The sequence below is a fragment of the Pristiophorus japonicus genome, chromosome 1 (genome assembly GCF_044704955.1).
Source record: "Pristiophorus japonicus isolate sPriJap1 chromosome 1, sPriJap1.hap1, whole genome shotgun sequence".
In the NCBI taxonomy this organism is placed as follows: Eukaryota; Metazoa; Chordata; class Chondrichthyes; family Pristiophoridae; genus Pristiophorus; species Pristiophorus japonicus.
Genome location: NC_091977.1, coordinates 356,347,712 through 356,361,322, shown reverse-complemented (window position 1 = coordinate 356,361,322; position 13,611 = coordinate 356,347,712). Strand labels below are relative to the sequence as shown.

The window sequence follows — 13,611 nt, the reverse complement described above, 5'->3', positions numbered from 1 at the left end:
CCACAGATCCCTGAAGGTAGCAGGACAGGTAGACAAGGTGGTTAAGAAGGCATATGGAATACTTTCCTTTATTAGCCTAGACATAGAATATAAGAGCAGGGAGGTTATCCTTGAACTGTATAAAACACTAGTTAGGCCACAGCGTACAGTTCTGGTCACCACACAACAGGAAACATGTGATTGCACTAGAGGAAATTTAAGAGGATGTTGCCATGACTGGAGAACTTTAGTTTTGAGGAAAGATTGGATGACTGGCATTTTGTTTTGGAACAGAGGAGACTGAGGGGAGACTTAATTGAGGTGTATTAAATTACGAGGAGCCTAGAGTGGATAGGAAGCACCTATTTTCCTCAGCAGAGTGGTCAATATCCAGGAGACATAGATTTTAAAGTAATTGGTAGAAAGACTAGAGGGGAGTTGAGGAGAGCTTTTTTTTCACCCAGATGGTGATGGGAGTCTGGAACTCACTGCCTGAAAGGGTGGTAGGGGCAGAAACTCTCATCGCATTTAAAAAGTACTTGGATATGCATTTGAAGTGCCAAGCTTGGAAGTGGGATTCGGCTGGATAGCTTTTTCCACCAGCACAGACACGGTGGGCCGAATGGTTGCCTTCTGTGCGGTAAATTTCTAAGATGCTATGTTGTTTTGTGCATCCACAATGCACCCCAGTCTTTCTGGTACCCACCAGTCTCGGAAGCCATTGAATTGCAGTTTTAAAGTAAAGTTTTAAAGCAAGAAAAGTATGTTCAATTACTGCTTGACAAAAAAACACTATCTGTATTATTTAACACACTCACGAAATTCCCATTGCCATTGCTTTTAGTAGATTCTCCCAGCTCTGCACACCCGTGTACATAACATTGTATAGTAATGTACGATATTCCATGTTCATAGAATATAAATTTACTCAAGCTGATGTGTAAGTGAATATAAAAGAACATGTAAAATGATAACAAAAAGAACATAATAGACAGCATACTTCTTTCATCTCTTGGACCTGGCTTGGAATTCACCCATATAATCTCTGCTGATTGTAAAGGTCCTGCATGAAATGAGTTTGCGAAATCTGAACCCATTTCTTCATGATTCCACAGCATAAATCTGACTCTAATGTGACACTAAATTGCTAATCTAAGAGGTTATAAATTCGGTGTTACAGTAGAGGGTGCACTTCTGAGATTGTAAAGCTTAGAAGGCATTTTGGCCTGCCTATGACTGCACTGCAGTTTGGGTTCTCAAAGTAAGAATGGCAAACATCCAATGTTGACGTTCACAAAAAGGAGGGAGGTGATTTTTTTTTCCAAAGCTATGAAGTGCAGACAAAGAGTAAAAACTATACTTTATACGTTGACGGAGGTCTACCCTGTACACTGAAGTTTCCTTTGTGTGCTGCTCGCCGTGCTGGTTATTCTCTGCACCATGAGCTTGGTGCCAGGTAAAGTTTGTATTGTTTAGTGAACCTTGCTCATTGTGTCGAACTTTTCTTTTCACCCTGAGGTGCATTATTTACCTCATCCTGCCGAGTGATCCTTGTACAATCTGCCGATTTATCCTCCCTTCCCCTTTTACAATTGGGGCAAGTGATTGGGTGTCCTGCGGCGAATTCCACGACTTTTGTGATGTGCAGCGTGATTCACTGCCCAACCACCGCGATTTTGCATAGAAGGGCCCAGGCGGCGGGTCGGTGAAAACTCTTGGTTGCCGAGTTAAAGACAAATTGGTGGCTATGCCCTGTGCAGCCCGGGGCACGGCTACAGCCTGATGCCCTGTTGGTGCGCCTCTGCCGGTGACGTCAGGCGCAGAAAGCTGCTGCTCGGGAGGCTGGCGGTTCCTCGCGCCCCTCTTCAGTTGGTGCGGGAGGTCGGCCGGCGCCCTCCATAAACAGATATGTTCGCCTGTGTGCGCTTCCTGCAGGGCCAAGTGCATCATATTGTGCCCGTGTCTCACATTAAAAATTTCCACCCGACTTCCAAGTGCGATTTCAACAAGAAACAAGTTTACCGGCTGATGCTGCCAGGAGTGGGAGTGGGAGTGGGCCCGGGACCAGGGCCCGGGTGGCGAGAGCCGGAAACAGGCGCCGTTACCAATGGGGGCCACTGCCGGAAGGCCCAGATCCTTGCTCTGGGAGGTAGGTACTAGGCCGGTGAGGAGGAGGAAGATGAGGGAATGCTCGGTGTTAGCCCAGCACGGGCCACTTTGAAACCTGTCGAGCTGAGCTCCGACTGTCTGTCTCCCCCTCTGTGAAAGGCTGATGGTTGTTTGGATAGTTCCCCTGCCCCGAAAATGGCCATAATTGGTTGAACCATGTGACCCCGCTCTCTCCCCTCCCGATATGAGGGCGGGGGTCTCTTTTTTTTCCCCATCCCGCGGTAGGCAGCAGCTATTTATTGTTTTTGTTCCGGCCGCCACTTCCTTTCGTGTCTTCGAACTCTTTATCTCCTGCTCCTTTATTTTTCATCTCAGTGCAGAGAAAAATTTGATATTTCTATTTTTCTCTTTCAGCACATAATTATTGCTTTCTGACACGGGGTGACACGAGTGTATGTATACATATAGTTTAACGATTACCGTTGCATTTTGAAGATTGCATTGCAGTTATTAACTATAATGTGTCACTTTTTTACGCCAACATTATTACAGTAAGAGAAATGTCTGCAAATTATCGTAAGCTTAATGAAGCCTGCTAAGGAACTGTTGTGGAAAGTTTTAAATGTGTTTTTGAATTTCTCAATTTCTGAAGTGTTATTATCCTATTTTATCCCAACATCACCCATCCTGACAGCAGGCAATTGTCGCTATGTAAATCTGCTCCTTAAGGTGTAAGATGTGCACATCTATACCTGTTTCATCCACCAAGCCACCGTTGCCTCAAGGCACCCGATTTGGAAGGCTGCTGAGTGTCGGGGCCAGAGACCCACCTCTGGCTGGGTGGCAGCAGTCTGGGCTGGCAGCGATAAGTGCAGTGGCAGTGGTGGGATCAGGGATGCTGTCATCCTGAGAAAGGACAGCAGGTTCCTGCTCCACTGACCTGCTTTGGCACTGTGAGATCCCCAGTCGACTGGGGGACCCAGCGACGATGGTAGCAGTCAGAGCTGGCGTGGCATCCAACTGAGACTGCATGAGAGCAGTCTGAGCTTCGATGTCAGCAACCATTGTCTGCGTTGCTTCTGCCTATGTTGCAATGGAAGATGCCACATCGCCCATGACTCGTCTCATGAGGTGTGATTCCCCAAGGTCTCTCTGGGAGTCCACCATCATCTCTGGGGAGCTGGCTCCAGAGCTATCCTTTCCCCTTGGCCTTGCTGCAGCCTGCTCATCCCTGGCACATCCTCCAGTGCAGACTCCTGTACTTAGCTTGCCTCTAATGATCACATAGTGCCAGTCTCTGGGGTGGTGCTTGCAGGTGAAAGATCCAGTGACACGGTGCTTGGGTCCTCTTTTGTCACTTTCATTGGGGGGGGCTCAGGGACAGGCTGGTCATCTGGTTGCTGATTATCTGAAAGCACAAGATTCTTGTCCAGGTGAGGCCAGGGGGAAGGAATGGAGCAAGGAATGCAGACAGCATCAGGAGCTGGAAAGTGATAAAGCCTTCTGGCGTGAGGGGGAAGTGGGAAGAGAAAAGGAGAGACGATGAAGATGCCGTTGTTGCCCCCAACAGGGTCGCCATCACCGACAGCACCCACCACCTGCTGCCCAATGAGTCGCAACACTCACACCTCCAGGTCTGAGAACTGCTGGAGCTTAAGGTTCACCCCCACCTGTCCTCTGCTGCTCCCTCCTATTGTGTTCCATCTTGGCCTGCAAAAGGCACAAATGTGTGCGAGTCAGACTCCAGCTATGTTTCTGGGAGATCTGTCTGCCATCATTGAATAACAATGTACGCAAAGCGTGAGATGAGGGTGTGAGTTTGGGTAAATGCAGATGTTTGGTGGGGGAATGGTGCCTTGCGCAGTGTGCACAGACAGAGGGTCAGATGCTGGTATGTAGGACCTGTTTAAGCATGTTCTCACCATGACCACCTGACTGAGGTCGTTGAATCTTTTACAATACTATGTCAGGCTGCGTTGCACGACACTATTGACCGAGACCATCTCTGCCACTTCCCTCCACATTGCCCTGAAGACCTGGGGCAGTGGTCTCCTTCCACTGGCTGGGAATAGTGCTTCCCTCCTTTGCTCCACTGCAATGTGATGTCAGTGAACTGACGAGCTCTCTTCCCTTAGATTTGGATTAGGAGCAGCCATAGCCATGAGGTGTTTCACTTGCTCTCAGGTCGACTTCAATTCCTGGAATAATGATAAATGAGCAGATGCACATTGATACAACCTCCCCTTTAAGAGTTGGAATCAGCCAGTGTGAAGGATTGAAGGATGATTGCTGAATGCAAGTCATTTGCAATTTGGTAGCGCTCTGGTGGAAGCACCCCTGTAGCGCCCTACTGAGGTCATTAGCACTTGATTTACCGCCCCCCGCCCCCCCTTCCTTCCTGGGGCGCTAACGTGCAATTTAGAAGTTCAGAATCCTTTGCGCCTGGTACTAACTTTTCAAAATTTGAAAAGTTTACGCCCCATTGGGCGCTACTGAATTTCTCCCCCGAAGTGATTCTCTAGTTCTATTCCTGAGCTTTTGGAATAATCAAATATTTAACAGAGACTAGATTTCCTTCCAGCAACTTGCTTTTCATATCAATATATTTCCAGTTGCTTGGTTGATTGGGTTAAAGCTGAAATGAGAAAACAAGCACAGTCATTTATACCATTGAACATAGAGGGTCAGACTGATTGACCATGTTGGGATAAGATAGGAGACAATCAATTTAATGACATATCTCTAATATTGGCTGGTGCTCTGTGTCTCAAGTCTATCAACAGCCACCACCTCTTAACATTGCCTTCCCTTTTGTACTATAGGATTGCCTCCAACAACAAGAGCACCATTGACATACCCCAACAGTATAAACAACCCGATATTCTTGCCATTGGAAGCAGCAAAACCTTTGTGTTAATTGATTTCATCCGTTGCGTCCCACTAAAGGTTGTAGTGCTTTTACGTCGAGCCCCCTCCTAGGTGGCATGCACTGGCGACGTACTTCTTTCGCCAGCAGTACAGCCTCAACTATGACATGCAGCTCCTGTTTGTGAGCCTGGGGGGCGTCAGGACCGCCGTGCAGGGGCTGCCTGTCTTTTACAAGGAACTCACCAGGGTCTGGAACAAAGTCTCCACCAAGCGCAGCTCTCCACCAGCTGGAGTGGCGGCTGTCCTGCAGGAGCCGCTGCTCAGGAATCCATAACTCCACGACCGAGGTTTTAGGTGGCAGTCGGACGAGAGGGCTGTGGCTGGTGAGGTGACCAGGGTCAGGGACCTGCTCGATGGCGGAGGAGCAGGCTGGATGGCACCAGACACGCTGGCGCGGCGCCTAAATTTGGCCGACGTCCGCCGCGCGGCCGATGTCATCGAGTCACTAAAAACAGCTCTGGGCCCTGACTCCGTTAGGTGTGTCGAGGAGGCTCAAGCACGTGGGGAGATCCCGTCCGAACTGACCCCCGTCTGGACGGAATTCCTCATCGGCGCCAAACCCCGGAACCTCCCTCGGGAGCCGGCGCCTCACAACTTGAGCTGCCTCGGGGAAATCCCCTCCGTGCCTTTCAGTTCTGCGCGGAGGGGTTTCCTGTACGGGCTGCTCCTGCACACTCTCAACCTTGCCAACCTCGTCTGCCGTCCGGACACGCCATGGTGTACCATCTTGCCGTCCGGAGGAGGCGGGGGTCCCCGATGGAGGGCACTCTACGTGGGAGTCCTCCCATTATTGGCCTGGACTTGGCCTGGAGGGTGGTGCACGGAGCAGTCCCGTGCAATAAATTTTTAAGCCGGTTCACGGGCTCCCAGGCCGCCTGCAATTTCTGCGGTCTGGAGGAGTCCGTGTTCCATGCTTTTACTGAATGTGTGAGGTTGCAGCCCCTGTTCCAATATTTAAAGGGGCTGCTCCTGAAATTCTGGTTGCACTTCAGTCCCACACTCCTGATCTTTGGGCACCCTGTGCGGAGGGGAGCGGGTAGGTCCGAGGGCCTCCTCGTCGGACTGCTCCTGGGCATGGCCAAGGGTGCCATCAGCCGGTCCAGGCAGCGGGTGGTCGAGGGGGTCGTTCAGCCCGACTGCCTGCCTCTCTTCCGCGTGTACATCCGCGCCAGGGTGTCCTTGGAGATGGAGCACGCGGTGTCCATCGGTACGCTCGCGGCCTTCCGCGAGAGGTGGGCGCCGGACGGACTGGAGTGCATCATCACCCCCGGCAACCAAATTTTAATTTGATTTTATGTTTTAAAGTTTAATTTGTTTTAATTGCCGGGTTTTAGTGTCCCCCTCTCCTTTCCATAGGGGGCACTTGTAAATTATATCATTTTAATGCCCCCCCAAAAAAAGTCACACAAAAAAACAAAAAACAAAAACAAAACAAAAAAACAAAAAAGAATGCAGTTAAAAGTGTCTGGAGTGTCCCCCAGATTGGGGGGCACTTGATTGAATGTTTCATTTTGTTTACCCTAAAAGAGTTGTTGTGCTTTTACGTCGAGCCCCCTCCTAGGTGGCGTGCACTGGCGACGTACTTCTTTCGCCAGCAGTACAGCCTCAACTATGACATGCAGCTCCTGTTTGTGAGCCTGGGGGGCATCAGGACCGCCGTGCAGGGGCTGCCTGTCTTTTACCAGGAACTCATCAGGGTCTGGAACAGAGTCTCCACCAAGCGCAGCTCTCCACCATCTGGAGTGGCGGCTGTCCTGCAGGAGCCGCTGCTCAGGAATCCGTACCTCCGCGACCGAGGTTTTAGCTGGCAGGCGGACGAGGTGACTGTGGCTGGCGAGGTGACCAGGGTCAGGGACCTGCTCGATGGTGGAGGAGCTGGCTGGATGGGTGCTGGCACGGCGCCTAAATTCGGCCGACGGCCGATGCCATCGAGTCGCTAAAAATAGCGCTGGGCCCTGACTCCGTTAGGTGTGTCGAAGAGGCTCAAGCACGTGGGGAGATCTCGTCCGAACTGACTCCCGTCCGGACAGAATTCCTCATCGGCGCCAAACCCCGGAACCTCCCTCGGGAGCCGGCGCCTCACAACTTGAGCCACCTCTGGGAAATCCCCTCCGTGCCTTTTAGTTCTGCGCGGAGGGGTTTCCTGTACGGGCTGCTCCTGCACACTCAACCTCGCCATCCTCGTCTGCTGTCCGGACACGCCATGGCGCAACATCTTGCCGTCCGGAGGAGGCGCGGGTCCCCAATGGAGTGCACTCTACGTGGGAATCCTCCCACTATTCATCGGGGACTTGGCCTGGAGGTTGGTGCACGGAGCAGACCCATGCAACAAATTTTTAAGCCGGTTCACGGGCTCCCAGGTCGCCTGCAATTTCTGCGGTCTGGAAGAGTCCATGTTGCATGTTTTTATGGAGTGTGCGAGGTTGCAGCCCCTGTTTCATTATTTAAAGGGGCTGCTCCTCAATTTCTGGTTGCACTTCAGTCCCACACCCCTGATCTTTGGGCACCCTGTGCGGAGGGGAGCGGGTAGGTCCGAGTGCCTCCTCGTAGGACTGCTCCTGGGCACGGCCAAGGGTGCCATCAGCTGGTCCAGGCAGCGGGCGGTCGAAGGGGTCGTTCAGCCCGACTGCCTATCTCTCTTCCGTGCATACATCCGAGCCAGGGTGTCCTTGGAGATGGAGCACGTGGTGTCCACCGGTATGCTCGTGGCCTTCCGTGAGAGATGGGCGCCGGAGCGACTGGAGTGCATCATCACCCCAGGCAACCAAATTTTATTTTGATTTTATATGTTTTACAGTTTAATTTGTTTTATTGCCAGGTTTTAGTGTCCCCCTCCCCTTTTATGGGGGGCACTGGTATATATTTGTGGTTTTAGCGCCAAAAAAAACCCCAACCCCCCCCCCCTCCCCCAAAAAGGCACTTGTAAACTGTTTGGCGTGTGTGTATCCCCCCTTTAATAAGGGGGCACTTGATTTAATTGTTTATTTTTGTTCACAACAAAAGAGTTGAAGTGCTCTGCTGGTCGTTGTACATAAATAAATGAGCGTTAGAGTAGAGTTTGCTTATTGGCTCCTGCACAAGGATGACATGCGAATTCGTTACATGTTCGAAACAAAATAGTTGTAATGATTACCCCCACCCCCCCCCCCCCCCCCTTTTATCAGGGGGCGCTTGATTAAAGTATACAACAAAATAGTTGTAGTGAAAATATAGCACTTGCAAGATCTCTCTGGTTTGAGCTATATAGATTCTTCCTGAGTGGGGAAAGTCTACTGCCAAATTAACAAAGTTACAAAAGAATTTGACACTTGAGAAAATGTATCTACACTAATTGAGCAGATGCTTTTAATCTTGATGATGATCTGCACCGTGGAATGGCCTACTCCTGCTCCTAATTCTTATGTTCTTGTGTTATCTACTCACTGCCTTAATCTAAATTGTCAGAGGAGCTCAGTGATTTCTTGATGTCAATCTGGAGGAGATTTCAGTGAGGGCTAGGGTCTGCACCAGATACCAATGCCATTTTTAATTACTTAAACATTCTTGAGGTTAGATAGAGTGGGATTATCAAGTTTTCTGCCTTTTTCCAAATGTAGATTGAGAGGAAGACTATAAAATTAAGTTTTGATGTGCAGATGTCACATTAAGTTGACACAGAATCTGAAGCAATCTCAGTCCAATTTGCTTTAATTAAATGAGAGGTCAGTTGGGCATGATTTTGTGCCACTTCAAGGGGAGGTTCTCCTGGTGTGTGCTTATGTAATCATCATAGGCGGTCCCTCGAACGAGGATGACTTGCTTCCACATGAGTTCACAGATGTTCCAGTCCTGAACTGCAATTGAAGGGGTGGAAGATGCCTGTGCGTGGATTGTTTTTTTAACATGTGGTAGCTGTTGCACATCAACCACCACACTGGCTCGGCAGAGCTAGACCTTTTATTCAGTGGTAAGGATTACCCAAGACGACTGGAGACCTGCTCTGCTGTACGGACCTAGTGCGCACACATATCTGTGTAGGCTGGCTCGTGCTGCCCCTGGGCCCCTCTGCTCTTCTGGGCCCCGTACCCTCATTCGCCACACCTTCGCCCACGATGTTCCAGTGGCCTGGCGCTCCAGCTCTATTTATAGCCCTGACCTGCAGTGGTGTTCTCTCACAGGTCAGGGCAGCCCACGATGTTCCAGGGCCCGCTTTCCATATACCTTGGTTAGACTTGGAGCACCATGCTCAGTTCAGGTCTCCATATGCCTGGGTTCGACCACACTTGGAGCACTGTGCACAGTTCTCGTCTCCATATTATAAAAAAGGATATGGAGGCACTGGAGAATGTGCAAAAAAAAAAATTACTAGAATGATCCCAGAATCGATAGGTATAACACTATCAGGAAAAATTGAATTGGTAATGTGTGTCAGGCGTTTAATATTGGAGGTTATCGCAACTAAGCTTGTCTTTTCCCAGAGAACGTAGCTCACTGGGTGTACTCCAGTGCAAGATTTGAAAGCTTCCAGATAACTTATTGGTTCTGTAGTGTTTTTTTTATAAATTAAAATATAATTCTACAATAATTATTTTCAAATTCAATTTTTGTGGTCCAAATGAATTCCTTCTCATTTAGAAGGCATAGGCTCCTTGCTGGAATATGGTTCCATTTGTACTCGTCACTCTGATGTTGTCCAGGGAGGTATTTTACATCCATGAGACTTATCCCAGTAACCTGTATGAAGAAAAATGCTGCAATCGTGGGAGATTTTAATTTGCATATAGATTCCAAGAGAAATACCAGTGCAAATCGGGAAGGGAATAGTTTTATTGATTCAAGATAGCAAAACAGTGATAAAGTACCTGACTTATACAATATTTACTTTGTAAATAATAAAACGCCAAACTCTTGAGACTTTTCAGAATCTTTTAACTGAAACTTTAGGTGCACCCAACTTCTTCAATCCATAGAATCCCATTTTATCCCTACAATGTGTAAGAGCACAGTCAAGGTTGCTACTGAATTGGGAAAGTCAGCTCCAGTTTTTCTACTCTAAGCATTCTTTTGACTGCCCACATCAAGGCAACTCTTTTAGGTAATCGTGTCATTAAGCAATTTTATCATTCAGGTAGATCTTAGACTTCTTGGGGTAGACTTTCCACAAGGCCCTCACTGCCCGATTGCCGTCCAGAAAATACCGTTAAGCCAGTGAAAGTTTCCACTAATTAGGTAATTAAAACCGCCTGGCGAGAAAATGGTTCTTGTACCAAGATTCTTGGTGGTTACAGCCGAAAGTAGCGAGAATGGGCAGTTCTTAAAATGTTTTAAAACATTTAATCCGAGGCTGCGGTTGTACCGAGGGAGGAGGGGGAAAACTCAAAATATTTTTTCACTTAAACAAAAAATAAAAAGTTATAAAACATTCTCAAACCACTTTTTTTTTAATGTAATCTCCGTTTTAGAATTTTAAAAATAATTATTAAAAAACTTTAACTTGCCTTTCTTTGCAGGGTACTCGCCTACTGCCCTGTTTCAGGCAGTTTTTCGTGGGCGGTTTTCTTGGCGGTGTGTACGGGTCCTCCGTTGAGGCAAAACTTAGATCCTGGCGGTTTTCTCGGTGGTGCATGTGGGTGGTTTGCTACCCGGCCGTCTTTTCAAAATGTGGGTGGAACTCTTTTTATAAAAAAAAATAGAGGAAACATTCGCCGGCGGTTTTTTGTCAAGAAAACTGCTGAAAATGAAGGCGAAAGTTTAGCCCTATAGACTTTTGGTTAGTGGATTATTTTTGTCATGTGACTTGTATATCAAGAAATTTGATTCTTTTCAAACAGGTAACTGGGCATCATAAGTGTATAGCACTGTGGTAATTTTCTATCAAGTAGATGAAGAATATTACTCTTGTTTATATAAACTCCATTTTGCAGTTTATTGCAATAGGAAAATTGATGATTTGTCTTACATGACCTCAATAAAGATGAATGTCATCTCTGAAATTAACACACTTTTATTTTGGTAAAGCCATCAAAAAGGAAAATGGTTCTCCTTGGTGGTCAGCTCCTTTGGGAGCTTCTCACTGGGCACCTCTATCATTGACCATCCGCTGCATTCCTTAGCCCTTTCTCTCCCAATCTCCTCTCTTCCACTGTTTAAGTTCCCCAGGCTCTAATAGTGGGTGCATTTTATTCCTAACTATGTTAACTGCTACTTTAAACTGCCTCTACCCATCTCCTGACCATGCCTGCACTGTTTGAGCATTGGCTCTTTTCTAAAATTTGGCTTCCAAATTCCTGGACATCAAGACTTTGCTTCTGCACTGGACTACACTGCAAGACTCAGTTGCTGTGTCTCTGACTTGCTGCCCATTGCTTAAATTTCAAAGTAACTTTGATCAGCTTTTGAGCCCCCCCCCTTCCCCCACCCCTGCTGTGACTGGCCTAATGGTTTTGCTGGTTTTTAAGCTTTAGCTAGAGTCTTGTTTCTGATTCATTTACATGAGCTTGTATTGTAGATTTTGCAAAATTCAGTGTATACTGATCTATATTTGATGATGATTTAGATCAAATTAGACTTTATGTTCACTCTAATTCTATAGTAGTTAATCTGGGCTATTTGCAGCAATAAGAATCAAAACAAATCAAATAGCCCCCCCCCATGTTCTCTTCTTGCACCACCCCCCTCCCCGACCTGCTGTTTGTTCATTCATTCATTCAGTGGCATGTTGGTCTTTATTACAAGGGGGTTGAGGTACAAGAGTAAGGAGGTCTTGCTACACTTGTACAGGGCTTTGGTCACCTTATCTGAGGAAGGATATACTTGCCTTGGAGGCGGTGCAACAAAGTTTCACTAGATTGATTCCTAGGATGAGAGGGTTGTCCTATGAGGTGAGATTGAGTAGATTAGGCCTATACTCTCGAGTTTAGAAGAATGAGAGGTGATTTCATTGAAACATAAGATTCTGAGGGGGATTGACAGGATAGATGCTGAGAGCATGTTTCCCCTGGCTGAAGAGCTTAGAACTAGGGGGCATAGTCTCAGGACAAGGGGTTGGCCATTTAAGACTGAGCTGAGGAGAAATTTCACCACTGAGGGTTGTAAATCTTTGGCATTCTCTACCCCAAAGGGCTGTGGATGCAGAATCGGTGAGTATATTCAAGGCTGAGATAGATAGATAGATTTTTGGACTTTAGGGGAAATCAAGGGATATGGGGATTGGGCAAGGAAGTGGAGTTGAGGTCGCAGATCAGCCATGATCTTATTGAATGGTGGAGCAGGCTCAAGGGGCTGTATGGCAAACTCCTCCTAATTCTTATATTTCTTATGCGTGGTTACTAACCGTTGGGTTAGATTATTGAGCACATTTTTTTTCATAATTTTTTGGACAATTTATGCACACACCTCTTCCTCTTTCTCCCCCCCCCCCCCCCCCACTGATGTTTTCTCTCCCACTGAAGGCAGCAACATGTTCGTGCAGATAATCACAGCGATATTTTCAGCAAAAGTCCTGAAAATAATCAAAGCTAGAAGCAGCTCCAGCTCACTTTTCAGGCCCAACTTCCGGTGTTGGGTTCGAAGAGTGCGCATGTGCGGGAGGACCAGGGTGGACTCAAGTGTGCGAAGGCATAGAAGGACGCTCAAAAAAAACTAGTGCAAATAATCACTTTTTTTCTTCTTGTAATCCTAAAATTTTGAAATCCAGAGTGTTCAGAGAGGCATTGTATTTTTCTTTTGATTATTTTTCCGTGCCACATGAAGCCTTCACTGATGTTTTCACATCTTGTTTACAGTAATGAGTAAATTCAGACTTCGTGTCTTAATGTTGCTCCCCTTTTGGAGATTAGAATTGTACACCTTGGCATATCTGAAGCTTGGTAAATGTGATTGTAAATGTACAGATGATATTTTGAATGTAATAGCAGTACTTTTATAAGGTATTTGGGGGTAGTTGTAACTTTTTTCTAGCAGCATCTGATGGGGTAAGTACTGCAGCAGTAAAAGTTCCTGATTTTTATTTTTTTCTTCACCAATTTTTTTTTATTCCTTAGATAGCAGACAAGAACTGGAGAAATTTTTGAAACTGAAAAGATGCAAAGTGCCAAAAATAATTGGAAGTTTTATTGAAGTGTCTGAATCAGAAGATGGTGACAGCACTGAATATGAACCACATCAATTCAACAATATCCAGGTATTAAATAATGTTTGAGAATCTTCTACCTTCTTAAATTGGAAAAATATTATTTTTCTCTTCGTTACCTTCCCTTTTCTCCCTACTTCTGAAGAGGCTAATTAACGCTGGGGTGTAGTCCCACACCTGTTTACATCCCTCCAGAACTTTACCCAACTGACCAATGTATCAGCAAGCTGTTTGACTATGCAACATCATGGCAGAACGTGTTCTCACCTGAGTACCATATACATACACCTTTTGGTAGTGGTCACTAAATCGTATTCCATACGTTCTGATGAAATGTCATTGACCTGAAACATTAATTCTGTTTCTCTCTCCACATATGCTGGTTGAGTATTTCCAGCATTTTCTGTTTTCAATTCAAGAATAGGAACTCGATTGATTTTTCTTCTTCCAACCCCAAACCAAGGCCAGTTGAAGCACCTTTATTA

The 13,611-nt window shown here is 46.8% G+C and overlaps 1 protein-coding gene across 3 annotated transcripts in view; it reads left to right on the top strand.

Moving 5' to 3' along the window:
• The first annotated feature begins 1,239 nt into the window (after window positions 1-1,239).
• The window catches only part of bend5 (BEN domain containing 5), a 77,510-nt gene continuing 65,138 nt past the window's right edge, over window positions 1,240-13,611 (top strand). Inside the window, exons 1-2 of one of the 3 annotated variants that reach the window (XM_070890700.1) lie at window positions 1,240-1,435; window positions 13,038-13,177. In XM_070890700.1, coding sequence (XP_070746801.1) covers window positions 1,420-1,435; window positions 13,038-13,177 — 156 coding nt within the window. In that variant the 5' untranslated portion in view covers window positions 1,240-1,419. Of the gene's footprint in view, window positions 1,436-1,678; window positions 2,129-10,592; window positions 10,657-13,037; window positions 13,178-13,611 lie in introns of those variants that run through there. The other 2 variants (XM_070890693.1, XM_070890695.1) reach the window with 2 other exon arrangements.